The following is a 15,070-nucleotide window of genomic DNA, read 5'->3' as shown; positions in this document are numbered from 1 at the left end:
CAACTACATTTCAAATACACAGTTACCTCTTGGAGCAACTTAAATTTTCTTAGCAATTTCTGTTTTCTGGATTTGGAGAGCAGATAATCAAGCCTTCAATCAGCCCATAATAAAGCCAGTTTAATGACAGGTCTTTGGTAGCCTCTGAAACCTGGAGACACACAGGTGGATCATGACTGTGTAAGGGGCTGTCATGTCAGGTTCTGGCAGTGTCTGTGCAGTGGACCCTCAAATGAATTTCTGTCCCTGACCAATTAAAATGAAACAATCTTCTTTCTTTTTAGTTGGGTTGTTGCCCAAGTCTTGTATTTCAACAGTAAATCAAAGTGGTTGCTTCCTTTTATTTTGCACAGTTCTACACTGAGAGGTGCCCTTTTTAAATGACAATGGCTGACTGTATACTATGCTGAACTGTCAGTATCTAGATGCTTCCTGTTTTCGAGAGGATATGTTACTTCTTTTCTGCATCGAGAGTTTCCAATGGAAGCATTGTGTTATATTAGCTAATTTTATTTTATTTTTTTCTTGCAGGTTTCTGGAAAGTGCCTTTTCTGAAAGCTCTGCTGCTTGGATTCCACTTTCCAGCTGTCTCTTTATAAACCCCTCTTCCTACCACCACCACTGCCACCTCCCCACCCCTCTGCAAAAAAAAAAAAAAAAAAAAAAAAAAAAACCCTGCTGTGCTTGTAGTTCATTCTCAGAAACTTGTTCATTCTTTTTTTTCTCTGATTCTCGATTTTCATAGTCAGTTTCCCTCCTCCCGATTTTGCAGCAAAAAAAAAAAAAATTACAGTTGTAACATCCTACCAATCTTAAACTTTAAAGCCAAGAAACAGGTAGAAAAACTTTTCTCCCCTTGATCTGAGACCATTTCACAAATTGAAGGGTGGCTGGCAACACAGGCTTTTTGGAGGCATAATTGAAAACATCAACTCGAGAGCACAGAATTCTTTTGAAATTCTGCCAGTTATTTGAAGTAACTTCGGCAGGGTAACAAAATAAAACACTCAATATCTTAACCTTTACGGTTGCCTTCTTAGGACTTGGTCTGCAATTTGATTTTTAGTTATTCCGATCCAATTTTTCTTTTAGGATTGGCTTTTTGTTTGACTAGAGCGAATTTGACTTAAATGAAGACCTAAGTGCTAACAAAGAAGCATTTCACCAAAGCAACCCGTTACTCTTCACATTTAGCTTGAGTTTATTTTTAATCTTTCAACCACAGCAGTAAATTGTTCTAGAGAGGGTGCACTTGAGTTTTAACTTTGCTTTCAATATGACGGCTGTCAATGTTGCCCTGGTTCGTGATACCAAGTGGCTGACTTTAGAAGTCTGTAGAGAATTTCAGAGAGGAACCTGTTCTCGGGCTGATGCAGATTGCAAGTTTGCCCATCCGCCAAGAGTTTGCCACGTGGAAAATGGTCGTGTGGTGGCTTGTTTTGATTCTTTAAAGGTGAGTCTCATCTAGATGCACACAAGTTTGAATTTAAACTTGTTGATTTCTATACTATATGTTGTGCTTTGAGATTAGTAAAGTTAATAATAGCATGAAAGTGGTCCATTTGGTTTGTTTGTTTTTTAAGGCAGGGTTTAGACTTTGTGTTTGTAGAACTAAGCCAGACTAAAGCTCTCCTATCAGAGGCCACTGATCAAGATAAATAGACTTAAAGAAAAAAAATCAAGAATTTTTGTAGGAGTGAGTGTAGCCTTGCTGTACTTTACTTCTGTGGGTATGATTTAGATTTTTAAAACAGAGATCATAAACCTCATATAACTTGGAGAAGCCCTTTCCTGAAATACAGCTTATTATCTATGTTATCAAAGTATACTTGGCGGGGACCAGTCACAGGATAAAGAAAGTCAGACTGAGAGCATATAAAGTAAAAAAATCTCACCATCCAGGAGGAAAATGATGGCATTTAAAGTTTTCTTAGTCAAAGTATATTTTGAACCTTTAACTTAAACATAGCACTACAACGTGAGGTTCACTTAATTTTCTTCCTGAACAGCTGATAACCAATTTCAGATTTGTGAGCACATTTTACAAGGAAAATTCTATGGCCAAGGTCATCAAACCCGAATATTAGGTACTAGACTATAAACAAAATATGAGGGCAGATGAGATATTATGTAGAGAACATACATGATTGCAGAACAAAAAAATGCACTGATTTTCATGTTTTATTCATGCTTATCCTTAAATTAAGGGTAAACGTACAGATTAAAGCATAGCAGTGAAAATGGTTATAGGTTCCTAGTTTAATTAATAAGGTTTGCTATGATGCATTTGAGATTTTTTTTTCAAAATATGTTGAAATGAATTAAGCTTAATAAGAACCTTTCCAATTTCTTCATATTGTGTCTTCATCATGACCAAGTTTACCTCATTAACGTTTTAATTTATGGCTGCATTGACTAATAGAGATGTTTTCCTTCATATGAACATTTTTTCAGAAAACATTTTATCGTGATATCCCATTTAAGTAGTTACTTCTGCTTATTTTGTGGCTACTAGTTTTCTTTGCAGACCATTTCAGTTCAAGAATGGGAACTAGTTATACAGATAATGGCAATTCTTAACATTGAAAATGTCTGAATTGTTCTTATTTGTAGCAGATATTAAGACTAAAGGACTTGCTCTGTTTTCCTCACTTCATTATCATTCAAGTTTCATCTGCAATTATTTTATGTATTATTTAAATCTTTTGTGTATTATTTAAATCAAAGATTGGGCAGTGCCTTGAATGGAAAAGAGCACTGGACTAGTTGGGGGGAAAAAAAGATGTCTTTTATCCAGTACATATAGAGTGTCTGGCTCTGCACTAGGCACTGTACAGATGTTGTTTCAAGAATCCCAGCCCCAGTACTGGGATACTTAGCTACTTAATCTGACAAAGTTTGAGTTACTTCATCTCTAACATGAGTAATTCTTCTCTACCTAACTTCCACAATTATTGTGGAGATTCCAGTGAGATAACATAAATGGAAAACCATGTATGACTATAAAAGTGAATTCAATGAAAAGTTATCTTCTTACTGTTAACTAAGATGCTGTTTTAGGAGTTCTTCAAAACAGGTCTATTTAGAGTTTATTATTTAAAACTATAAATTTATCTTACAAATGGACACGTCCAAATTCAGTTGCCATAAGTGTGATATTAGTTCTTCAAGCTAAATATCACTGTTTTATGGTTTATTCTTAGATATAGAGTTCCTTGCAGGCTTTGCAAATTCTGTCTTTCCAGGCATCTAGTGGAAAGAGAAGTGTGCTCTTACTAGTCATTTATATACTTCAGATCAATTTTCCCATTTAAAGGCAAAAGAACGCCATAATGGAAACATTTTGAAGAAAAGTAAAGTGGAAAGTGATTGTTAACAAAATGCATACTGCACTGCCACTTTAAAGCTTGGGAAATGTCTAATTCAGAGACTACATAGATAATGGACAATGAATATTAATAAGCCACTTAATTATTTAAATACAGTGTCTACTCACTGCATCCAATGTTTTTAAAATAATTTTTGAATTATGTTAAAATCTTGATGACCAGTCACACAGGATAAAGATGATTTACATCATCTTTACACTCAAATTTTAATGAAAATCTTAATATTTTAAACATACAGTGCCTTTCCAACAATTAATTAATTTGCCATTTAGATAGCACATGCATCACCGTTTCACATCTGTGCAAAAATTTTTGTAGTTCTCGTATTATTCCTTATCCATGATATGCATGAAAACTTTACCAAGTTGACAATAACTGACCTACGTGGGTTGTACTACTATCATTTCAAAAACACACAAATAACATACTTCAACAGTTATTGCACTTCCTACCCTCTTTGAGTTTGTATGACTGAAACACTTTGGAAATGTATCTATGTACAATTTCTTCTTCCATGAGTGGTTAAATAACTGAAGCAATCACTCGATGAGTTTTGGGCTGCTGCTTTTGTTTTGTTTTTTGGTTTTTGTTTGTTTAAGGATTCCATTAGCACTAGGTACTCCACCAGATGATGCTGGTTCTTTGCCTTCATAATAGGCACAATAGTTAACAATATCCTATGCTCACCTCATAATGAGGGAATGTTATGAAAATAAGGAGGGCAAGCTTGATAGCTAATTGTACATTGTGCTGAACTGCTGTGCCCATCACTCCATCAATGTTGAGTGTTCAGTGAAGAAGCTTGCACCATCTTCAGATAGAGATGTAGACAGCATAGCCCGTGGATTAATTTCCAGCTCCATATAAGAGTCTCATGTCATGTTGATTTGCAGCTGTTTTTGACTCAATTGCCTAGTCTACTTGGCACAATTTATTTCAAAATTTCTCTCCAAGGTATTGCTTAACCCATTCTGTGCCAGCTTCTTGATATTACAATTTGCCATTGATCTAGGTTGGTATTTTTAGTGAATGTCCCTTGACTTTAACAGAAGATCATCACTAAGAATACCAGCCTAGAATTTGTGATTGTTTTCATAGCCAATATTCTTATCTTCATGGATTCTGCATCAATAGTGTCCCGGAGTCTTGAACTTTCCACTCCGTACTTGAAGCTATGTGATACCTGCCACTGTTATCCGGGAAGGATATAAATGCTGTCATTATTTAATTATGGCAGAGCAACACCCATCACACCTGCCCACCTCACTCACCACGTTGAGTGGTTTTGTAACAAAAATTTCCCAGCAAAAGTCTTAGCAGCAGGCGTAGTGAGGAGACAGCCATGTCAACCCATGTACATTCCTAAAAGATAGGAACTTAGTGAGGAAAATAATAATATTTTGGAAAGTGAAACCTGTTGTATTAGTATATGGATGGGCACCTACCCTTGTAGATCAATTTGTCCTGAGTTACCAGTATATTCTCTGCTAGTATCACTAGTCACAGCAGTTTTCACTAATTTAAAACTTGATTACTTTTGACGGAATATTTACCTCATCCCTGTTTGCCAGGGGAAATTTTACCAGGAGCAGAAGACGCCTGGCAACATAATCCCCAGGGTCACTGGACTGTGCAAGAATCAGCTTGATCAGAGAGGTCTGCCCGCACTCTAAAGATGGTTAGACAGCACCTGTCATCCTGAGACTCAAGGGAAATAACATTTTAACCAAGTATCTCTGTCTTCTATTACTGACCTTAAAAACGAAGTGTCTCTGACCAAAGTCAATGCTATTTTGGACATTTCAAAAATCTTGTTTGAAAGAAACATGGAATTAGAATTAGTACCCAATCAAATACATATTGATAGCTCAACCTCACTTTTTAAATTTATTTTGAAATAATTTTAGGCTTACAGAATAGTTGCAAAAATGTTACAAGAGGTTCTTGCATACCCTTCATCCAGCTTCCTGTAATGTCAACAACTTACATACCATACATAGCACAGTTATCAAGACCAGAAAATTAACTCTAGTTCAATACAATCAAGTAAACTAGAGACTTTATTTGAAGTTCTCCAGTTTCCCCCCTAATGTCCTTTCTCTGCTCCAGGATCCAATCCAGGATCCCACATTGTATTTACTTATCATGTTTCTTTAGTCTCCTCTAATCTGTGACATTTACTCAGTCTTTCCTTATCTTTCATGACCTTGACACTTTGGATGAGCACTGGTCAGTTATTTTGTAGAATGCCTCGCAATTTCGGTTTGTTGAATGCATTCTCATGATTTGATTGAGGTCATGGGTTTTTGGCAAGAAGACCATAGAAATGATGTGCACCATCTTTGAGGGTACTTGGTGCTGATGTATCTTAGCGCCTATGTTACCCTTAATCACTTAAGATGGTGTCTGCTGGGTTTCTTTTCTGTAAAGTGATCCATTTTCCCTTTGTGAAAATTGACAAAGATCTTCATTTATTCAACATCTCCTCAACATGCCATTGACTGTAAGGGTATCCCGATATCCAAGCTGTCAAAATGCGGGGAAGTGTTCATCTTAGAAGTGATGGTAATGCACTTCTCTACTTATGGTCAATCAAGAAAGATAGCGAGGAGAAAATGGACCAAGAGCATGGCAGAGAAAGTAGCAGCAACAGGCCACCAGAAAGACAGAAAACTAGAGCATGGGGAGCCCAGGAAGTTCTGTGATGTGCCTGTCCTTGTCACCTGCTCCTGGGTGGTGGCCCTTGTGCTGGAATCAGCGCCCCTGGCTGTCTCTAACTTCTCCTACATCAGAAAACAGATTTTCTACCTTTGTTTTCACACTAAATAACATTTCCCCCTGATTTAAAAAGTATTCATCTTTATGAAGGGAAAAGAAAATATAAAAGAAAATTTTTAAATCATACACAAGAAGATAAGAATAAAAATAAAATGTAAAAAATGTAAATAAAGTATAATAAAATATCATCTCCACTATCCAGTACCACTGGTAACATTTCTATGTATTTCTTTTCATACTTTCTTGCTATTATATAATTGTATGTATGCTGCATAAACCTTGCCTTACCTCTTGCCTCGTCATACACCTCCCTCCCTCCCTCGCTCCACCTTGCTGATCCTCGAAAGCCAACCTCTCCCTGCCTTTATTCTTCCTGTCAGCTTCAGACTTTTCCCAGGGTATCAAAAAAAAAATCTAGATACTGCCTGACCTCCTCCTATTCATAGACTTCTAAAAATATACCAGTTATCGGGGCTATTTTTTCTGATCAGAAAAATCCAAACATACCCTTTCTAGAAAACTGTAGAAAAATATACAAAGATTTTTACAAAACCAAACCTGTAATTCCATTACCCAGTAAAACTCTTCACATGTTGGTGTATCTCCTTTGAAATTTCTTTTAATGACAACTATTTCTTAAAAAAAAAAAGGTATCATTTGTTCCATGGAATTCCAAAGGCTTTTATAACTTGTGAAGGAATAGCATTTTAGAAATATATTTAATTTAAAAGATACTATTTTTCAAATAATATGCAGGCATCAGAAATTGTTTCTGAGAACGATGGAATAATAAACTCTACCTTCTGTTGACTACTGTATTCCAGAAACTTTTCACAAGCCTTATCTATTCCTTACAACAACCCTATGTAGGCTTTACCATCAGATGGGCCAGGTTTCATCAGCTGTGTGGTCTTGGATAAGTACCCACCCTCTCTGTTCCTAAGTTCCACCCTCCCTGTGAAAACAAGAATCCTTCTAGCACCCACCTCATGAGCTACTGAACATTCAAATGGGATGATCCGTAGCACCCACCTCATGAGCTACTGAACATTCAAATGGGATGATCCGAGTGAGGCGCTTTGAACAGGGCCCGGCTCACCATAAGCACTGAGACATGACTTTTTACCAAGTCAATTCCAGGTCCCCTGAAAATTTAAACATGAAAAATAAAATCAAGCCATGACAGTACTAGAAGAAAATGCAAGGGAACACTTTGATAATCCCGGGGTGAAGAAGACCTAAGCATGCTATCAGAGGCAGAGACAATGAAAGCAAAGGATTATGAGAACTGACCACACAATAAAAATCATTTCTGAATGGCAGAAAACACCCAAAAGTTAGAAGACAAGCAACAATTGAGGGGGGGAATGTAATAAATTTGACAGGCAAAAGGCTCTTTAATACACAACGAGCTTCGTAACTTAAAAAATACAAACACTTAAAGGTATTTTCCTAGAAAAACAGGCAAAAGATATAAACAGCAAAGCAAGACAGTCTGATGTGGCCAGTTTATCTGTGGGGACATTTTGATAAGCCTGTGGACTCAGCTGCTCTAATGCAGCCGCGGTTCCCCGGCTTCCCCGGCCCACCCCGACACAGAGCCCAGGATGCTCTCCCCGCCTCGCTCCCCTCCCTCTCCCTCGCCTCCAGTCCAGAGGGCTTTCACGGTCTACTGTAGTCCTTTCTGCGTTGTTCAGTTTCTTTTACAGAAGTGTTCATTCTAATCAGCAAAGAAAGAAAGAAACCAAAATCATCTATAAAATTTATAAAAGAAATGTTATGATATTAGATACATTTGCATACTTCAATCCTGAAAGAAAAATTAAGAATTTAGTTGAGCATTTTTCCTCTACAGTCTGGAGCTGAGATGAAAGAATCTTACAGTGTTCCCAAAAACCTTCCTTCTCTATATCTGTCTCTATCTATTTATCTATCTACACACACACACATATATATATATACACACACACACACACACACACACCCCTATGTACGTATAGGTGTCTGTATCTAGATCATGGCCATTCATTCATTCACTGATAGGCCCCTATGGAGCACCCATCGTGTGCCAGGCACCGTGCTACTAGAGACAGCAGTGAGCTAGAGACAGTCCAGGCCCCCACGGAGCACACAGTCTGGATAGGGGAGGGGCAGGCAAAAAGGAAGACATATTCAGGTTGATGACATATTGTCAAATGTGAAGAAGAATGAAGCAGGAAAAGGAGAGAGAATGGCAGCAGTTGCTGCTTCAGATTAAAGGGTCAGGAAGGCCTCCTTCATGAGGTGATACTTGAGAGAAGCATTAAAGAGGAGAGGGAGTGAGCCGGAGGGATCTCTGAGAACATTCCAGGCAAAGAGAGCAGCAACAGCAAAGGCAGGGTGGCTGGAGCAGAGGGATGAAGGGGGACAGCAGCTGGAGATGAGGTCAGAAAGGTAGCGGGGGTGGGGGAGATCAGGTAGGGCTGGATATATTATGATAAAGACTCAGAGAGAGAGTTTCTGTCTGGTGAGTCCTTCTGGCAAGTCACCAAACAAGCTTTCCACACATTTTTTTCATAAATCATTTACTTGATGATTTTTTTTAGCTTTTTGCTTTTTGTTCCTTTTTAATGAGGGGGCTGTTTTATTCTTTTAAAATTTAATTTTTGAATAAATAATATATTTTAATAATTCAAAAAATTTTTAAAAGCTAAATCATCATCAATTGGTGAATAAACAAAATGTGGTTTAAAACATACAATGGAATATTCCTCAGTTTTAAAAAGGAACAAAGTATTAATATATGCTACAGTGTGGAGGACCCTTGAAAACATTATGCTAAGTGAAAAAAGCCAGTTGAGTAAGACTACATATTCTATGATTCCATTTATATGAAGTACCCAAAAGCAGCAAATCCATAGAGACAGATAGTAGGTTAATGGTTGTCAGAGGGTTTAGGGGAGAGGAGAGGATGGCTGAGGGGGTAGTGGGAAGTGACTGCTACTGGGTGCAGGGTTTCTTTTTGAGTCCTTGAAAATTTTCAGGAATTACACATTAGTAGCAACTTTGTGCATATACTAAAAAACACCAGTATGTATACTTTAAAAGGGTGAACTTTATGGTATATGAATATCTCAAAAGAAAGGTAAAAAAATACATATAAAAGGATATGCAGTGAAGTTTCCCTCTTGTCTCTTTTCTCCAGTTAGCCAGTTGACCTCCCAAGTAATATGTTTAGTTTTCTCTCTCTCGTAAATATTTTATGTATATACAAGTAAATATATACATACTTGTTCTCCCTTTTTTTGTAGCTACAAATAATAGCATACTGTTCTCCTTCCCTTTTTTTGTTGCTATAAATATTAAAAGTAAATGGATGGGAAAGGATATACCATGCTGATATTAATCAAAAGAAACCCAGAGGTGCTATATTTATGTTAAAGATAACCAGAATTATACACAAATACTGAGCTCCAGTTACTAAATCCCTTATTCACAGGCAGACCTAAGTACTTTACATGGATACTTGGGTTGAACAAATAAGTGAATAGAGGATAGATATAAAGATAGCCAGGTTTCTTATCATTAGAGAAAAAAGTTAAAAATAAGGAAAAGGTGAAGGCTCCATGAATTCTGTCATATGGATCAGAGTGGAAGTATCAGTACGAACTCATCTTTATTTTACTATGTATACAGACAGGCTCAGAAATAGACATAGAGGTGTGTGCACGTGGGTTGGTATGCCTGCTTACATTTCCTAGCTCTGTCTTAGGAGGACCTAGAAGCAAAGATGCTCCAATAGTAATAAGCACACCTAGCACTCAGATCTTGGTTTCTGATACCATTCTCCAGTAAAAGGAACCAGGCATCCTCAGAGGAATGGCTGATGCTGGATTGAGGCAGGAAAAATATAAGAGGAGCCTGTCATATCTTGTGGTGCCAGAAAGTAAGGAAATGCTTGAAAAAGAGTGAAGCGTGACAAGAGGACATGGGAGCCAACCAGGAGCTCCTGATGGCCAAAGTGTCAAGGTCATGAAAGATGAGGAGAGACTGTGGAGCAGTTACAGATTGGAGGACACTAAAGAAACATGACAAGTAAATACAATGTGGGATCCTGGATTGGATCCTAGAACACAGAAAGGACATTAGGGGGAGAACTGGAGAACTTCAAATAAAGTCTCTAGTTTACTTAATAGTATTGTACTAGAGTTAATTTTCTGGTTTTGATAACTGTGCTATGTATGGTATGTAAATTGTTGACATTACAGGAATCTGAGTTAAGGGTATCCAGGGGCTCGGTACTATTTTTGCAATTTTTCTGTAAGTCTAAAATTATCTCAAAATAAAATGTTTTAAAAAGAACTTTTCTTAAAAAAAAACAACTTTTCTAGTCTTGTACATGCACCTCCTGTCTTTTGATACTCCAGATGCCATGGAGTGTTTCTTTTAATTTGTCTTTCTTCTTTCTTGTTTTTAAACTTGTGTGATAATGAGAAAATTCTGAAATCCATCCAGTGGCTGATCCTAGGACTAACCTCAACCAGCTGGATGAGCCAGATAATTTAAATAGTTGAGAAAGCATTCATACCCCTAACAGCACTTCACAAACCTAGCAAATCAAAAGTTTTGCATGTAGAAGAAAGAACGTTCAGTTCAAATTGTTACCATTTACAGAGGAGGAACCTGGAGCTCCAGTGAGGGAGAGTCACTTGGCCAAGGTCACATAAGCGGTTATCAAAAGAACCTGAGGATTCCAGTGTTCTTCCAATCACTTGTCTTTTTTTTCCTGTGGAGAAGGAGATGGTGAAAACATCAAATGGGCTTATTGTTTTTTGTTTCTTTCTCTCTCTCTCTCTTTTTTTTTTTTTTGACATTTGCAGTATTCATTTGCTTCTAAGAGGAGAGACATACTGCTCAATAATATGGAATGCTTCACGAACTTTCATGTCATCCTTGAGTGGGAGCCATGCTAATCTTCTCTGTATCTTTCCAGTTTTAGAATATGTGCTGCCAAAGCAAGCACTGGGCTATTGTTTTGCTAAACCAAAAGCATCCAGCCCTTATCATGGTCAGACTGTCCCACGTGACGTTGGGCTGAAGTTTTGTGGATCTCCTTCACTTTTTATACTTAAAAGGGTAGGGAGGAGAAAGCCAACTTTCCCTTTTCTAATCCACCTCTTTCATTTATTGTTTCGTGATTTGTGTTTAGATTAAGACTACATAAAGCTTCGTATTTAGTTCTTTAATAGTCATTTGGGCTATTTATTTTGCAAAGAAGGAAGAAGAGAGGCAGGGTATTATTACTTTTAGATAAAGTTATCTAACTTAGTGATACTAAGCTTTGCTTAATCACTGAGAGTAAGAACAGCGAGCTGTCTCTACTCCCTCATCCATCCTTCTCCCCAGACCCTGCACTGCTGAGTTAGCAAGCCAGGACTGCGGATTGTAACTGGCGTGGATCATGTATATCTTCACTGCCTGAGCTCTTTGATGTCTGCTTCTGTTCTATATATGTACTCATTAGGACAGTGCCCCGGCCAGCTGGGGAGGTGCCTGTCACAGACCAGCTGAAAATATTGCAGTAGCAGTTCACCCTTGTTATGGGTCAAATATAGTTTAGTAAAATAACTTGGAATCTAACCCAACTCATTTAAAATGTTTTGTGGAAGCATAGCTCAAAATCATTTCTCTCTCCCCCTTGCAGCCAAGATTGCAACTGGCCACCTGCTAAGGGAGGACTTGTGATATGGCCAGGGGGGTACTCCTCAACCACAATTTGATACCATTAAGACAGACCCCTTGTCACAGGAACCCCGTTTAGCATGAGAAATCTGAAAATTTGAAGTTTGAGAATGATCTGCTGTATGTCAACTCTTGTGTAGAAGAAACTCTTCCATGTTACGGAAATATATGCCTGATCTTATTTGATCAAGAATTCTCTCATGTCACATAGTTGTATATAGTCATTAAAGATGTTGTCTTTTCCTCTGCTTCAAGTTTTTGTGAAATGTGGATACAGGGTACTTCCGTGCATCTGGAAATAGCAATTAGTTCTTCTAGGAGCATGACTTTATTCATAGAACATCATTTCTTCACTGCTGTTTTCGCCCTCACAGATTAGTTTTCTGCTTGTTGCGTCCCCAAGGTTGCTTTGTTTTCTTCTGTCTCAACTGCCGCTTGATTGTTGACCTAAAGGGTTATATATTCCAGAGGAATTTTAGCCATCTGTTCTTTCCTCATTATCTCTAAATAATCTTTTCATTTTTTCCCCCTGTATTTCCTCCACTGTGTAATCAGTCTTTGGTTTCTTAAAATTTATGGGTTTTATTGCTCTTGTCTAATCCAAATTTGCAATCCTGCTCGGGTTCTCAATGTTTCTCTCTGTGCTTTCAGTTCTCACCACAGGGTCAAGTTTTACCGCTCGATATAATTAGAAGTTTAACTCACTTTTTTTTTTCCCTTTCTTGTTATTGTTTTCTTAAAAGTCAGTAAACGATTCCATCTGTTCTACAACCTTTTATTTTGGAAATAATCTCCACTATTTGGACTTAACCAAGTTGTCTAGAGTTAAAGTAAATTATTTTTTCAGTATTATTTGCGGTGAGTTTGTATAATATTGCTTAGTGTCATGTCTGATCTGTTATTTAGTGAAGCAGATATGGCAGTAGGACCTGTCAAGTTTTTGCAGCTAGAATTTGGTCACAGGCATTTAAATGTATGCTTTAAATTGGATGTTTTTCTGTTGTAAGTGGACATATATTTTTCCAGTTGTTGAAGCTCAAATTTTTATTTACCCACTGGGAATTGGGAGAAAAGAGAGTAGCCTTTTGTTCCTGCCCATGTTCTTCTTGGTAGACCATGGACAGAGAAGGCAGTTTCCACACTGTGAAAACTAGCAGCTTGAAAATGTAGAATCCACAGTGATATAACTGTGTTAAGTCTGACAAATTCTCTAAACTAAGGCATAACCTATGTGTCAGCCGTGATTTGCCAGCTGACTAGATGGTACTGACATTCTAATTTCTGTCTTTAGCATGCAGAAATGCAAGCAGAAAACCTTTTTCTCTGTGACTTTAAACTCTTTACCCATCTTTCATATGGGTGAAGGTACACTGTCTCAATCATCTCTTACTCCATTCCAAATACATTCTGGAGACTATATTTTTAAGATGACATTGTTTTAAGATCACATTGTCATATTGCCTTAAAATTTTTGTTCATCCTCTTTATGAAAGATAGTAACACTGAAGTAACTGTTTGAAAAAACTGAGTATGTTCCAGAACTCTGTGTTGTTTAAAACACTTGCTAAATACCTATTTGAGAAGTTGTTTTTCTGTTGTTAATGTTTATGCTTATTACATGTGCTATTAAACAAACTTAACTTTTTTTCCAGCTTTTGTGAAAACATAATCTCTAGGTTTTGTTTTTTTTTTTCAATTTTCTGGTTATTTTGCTTTTTCTATTAGCCAGGAAAGCATTCTTAACTTGCAAGTAACTGAAAATTAAAAAAAAAAAAACTTGTCCATTTTTATTCTGTTAGTACCACACTAGAGGAAGGATTTTTTCCAGCTTTATTGAGATCTGATTGACATATAATGTTGTGTAAGTTTAAGCTGTACAACGTGATGATTTGATACAAGTATATACTGTGAAATGATTACTACAAGAAGGTTAGTTAACACCTCTATCACTTCACATGATTACTTGTTTTGTAATTTACTCTCTTAGCAACTTTCAAATATGTAATACAGTATTGTTCACTATAGTTACCATGCTTTGTATTAGATTTCCAGAACATATTCACCTTATAACTGGCAGTTTGTACCCTTTGACCAACATCTCCCCATTTCCCCCACCCTCTAGTCCCTGGTAGCCTCCACTCTACGTTTCTTTGAGTTCGGCTTTTTTACATTCCTCATATAAATGAAATTATACAGTATTTGTCTTTCTATGTTTTGCTTATTGCACTTAGCATAATCCCCTCAAGGTACAACCAATGTTGCCAAAAAGGGCAGGATTTCCTTCTTTCTTGTGGCTGAATAATATTCCATGATATATATTTTGGAATATTGTCTTATTTTTCAAAGAAGCCTTAGAAGTAGCCTTTTTTTAATTGAAGTATGGTTGATTTACAATATTGTATTAGTTTCTGGTATACAGCAAAGTGATTTAGTTATATATATATATATATATATATATATATATATATATATATATATATATATATATATATATAAAACTGAATGGAAATACATATATTCATATTCTTTTTCAGATTCTTCTCCATTATAGATTATTACAAGATATTGAATATAGTTCCCTGTGCTATACCGTAGGACCTTGTTGTTTATTTATTTGGTGTAGTGTGTATCTGCTAATCCCACACTCCTTATTTTTTTTAACATTTTTTATTGATTTATAATCATTTTACAATGTTGTGTCAAATTCCAGTATTCACAATTTTTCAGTCATTCATGGACATATACACACTCATTATCACATTTTTTTCTCTGTGATTTATCATAACATTTTGTGTATATTTCCCTGTGCTATACAGTATAATCTTGTTCATCTATTCTACAATTTTTAAATCCCAGTCTATCCCTTCCCACCCTCCACCCCCCTGGTAACCACAAGTCTGTATTCTCTGTCTGTGAGTCTATTTCTGTCCTGTATTTACGCTTTGTTTTTGTTTGTTTGTTTGTTTTTGTTTTTGTTTTTTAGATTCCATGTATGAGCGATCTCATATGGTATTTTTCTTTCTCTTTCTGGCTTACTTCACTTAGAATGGCATTCTCCAGGAGCATCCATGTTGCTGCAAATGGCATTATGTTGTCAGTTTTTATGGCTGAGTAGTATTCCATTGTATAAATATACCACTTCTTCTTTATACAGTCATCCATTGATGGACATTTAGGCTGTT

The 15,070-nt window shown here is 36.7% G+C and overlaps 1 protein-coding gene, 1 long non-coding RNA gene and 1 other non-coding gene across 10 annotated transcripts in view; 1 reads left to right on the top strand and 2 right to left on the bottom strand.

The window, feature by feature from the left end:
- MBNL3 (muscleblind like splicing regulator 3) overlaps nt 1-15,070 on the top strand; it is a 118,715-nt gene that overhangs the window by 47,710 nt on the left and 55,935 nt on the right. For 6 of the 8 annotated variants that reach the window (XM_074359531.1, XM_010968444.3, XM_010968442.3 and 3 more), the window contains one exon: nt 532-1,453. The exons of the other annotated variants lie outside the window; for them this stretch is intronic. In XM_074359531.1, coding sequence (XP_074215632.1) covers nt 1,277-1,453 — 177 coding nt within the window. In that variant the 5' untranslated portion in view covers nt 532-1,276. The remainder of the gene's footprint in view (nt 1-531; nt 1,454-15,070) is intronic. 8 annotated transcript variants of the gene reach the window in all.
- The window catches only part of LOC123612323 (uncharacterized), a 155,342-nt gene continuing 147,585 nt past the window's right edge, over nt 7,314-15,070 (bottom strand). The window contains exons 4-5 of the long non-coding RNA XR_006719543.2: nt 10,812-10,932; nt 7,314-7,887 (exon numbers count right to left, since the gene is read on the bottom strand). This is a non-coding gene — a long non-coding RNA (uncharacterized LOC123612323). The remainder of the gene's footprint in view (nt 7,888-10,811; nt 10,933-15,070) is intronic.
- On the bottom strand, nt 11,063-11,169 carry LOC123612325 (U6 spliceosomal RNA). Its single transcript, XR_006719545.1, has one exon. It is a non-coding gene; the product is annotated as a U6 spliceosomal RNA (small nuclear RNA).

Source organism: Camelus bactrianus, chromosome X (assembly GCF_048773025.1).
Source record: "Camelus bactrianus isolate YW-2024 breed Bactrian camel chromosome X, ASM4877302v1, whole genome shotgun sequence".
In the NCBI taxonomy this organism is placed as follows: Eukaryota; Metazoa; Chordata; class Mammalia; order Artiodactyla; family Camelidae; genus Camelus; species Camelus bactrianus.
The sequence above is the reverse complement of the archived record's forward strand: the minus strand, read 5'-3'. Positions and strand labels throughout refer to the sequence as shown.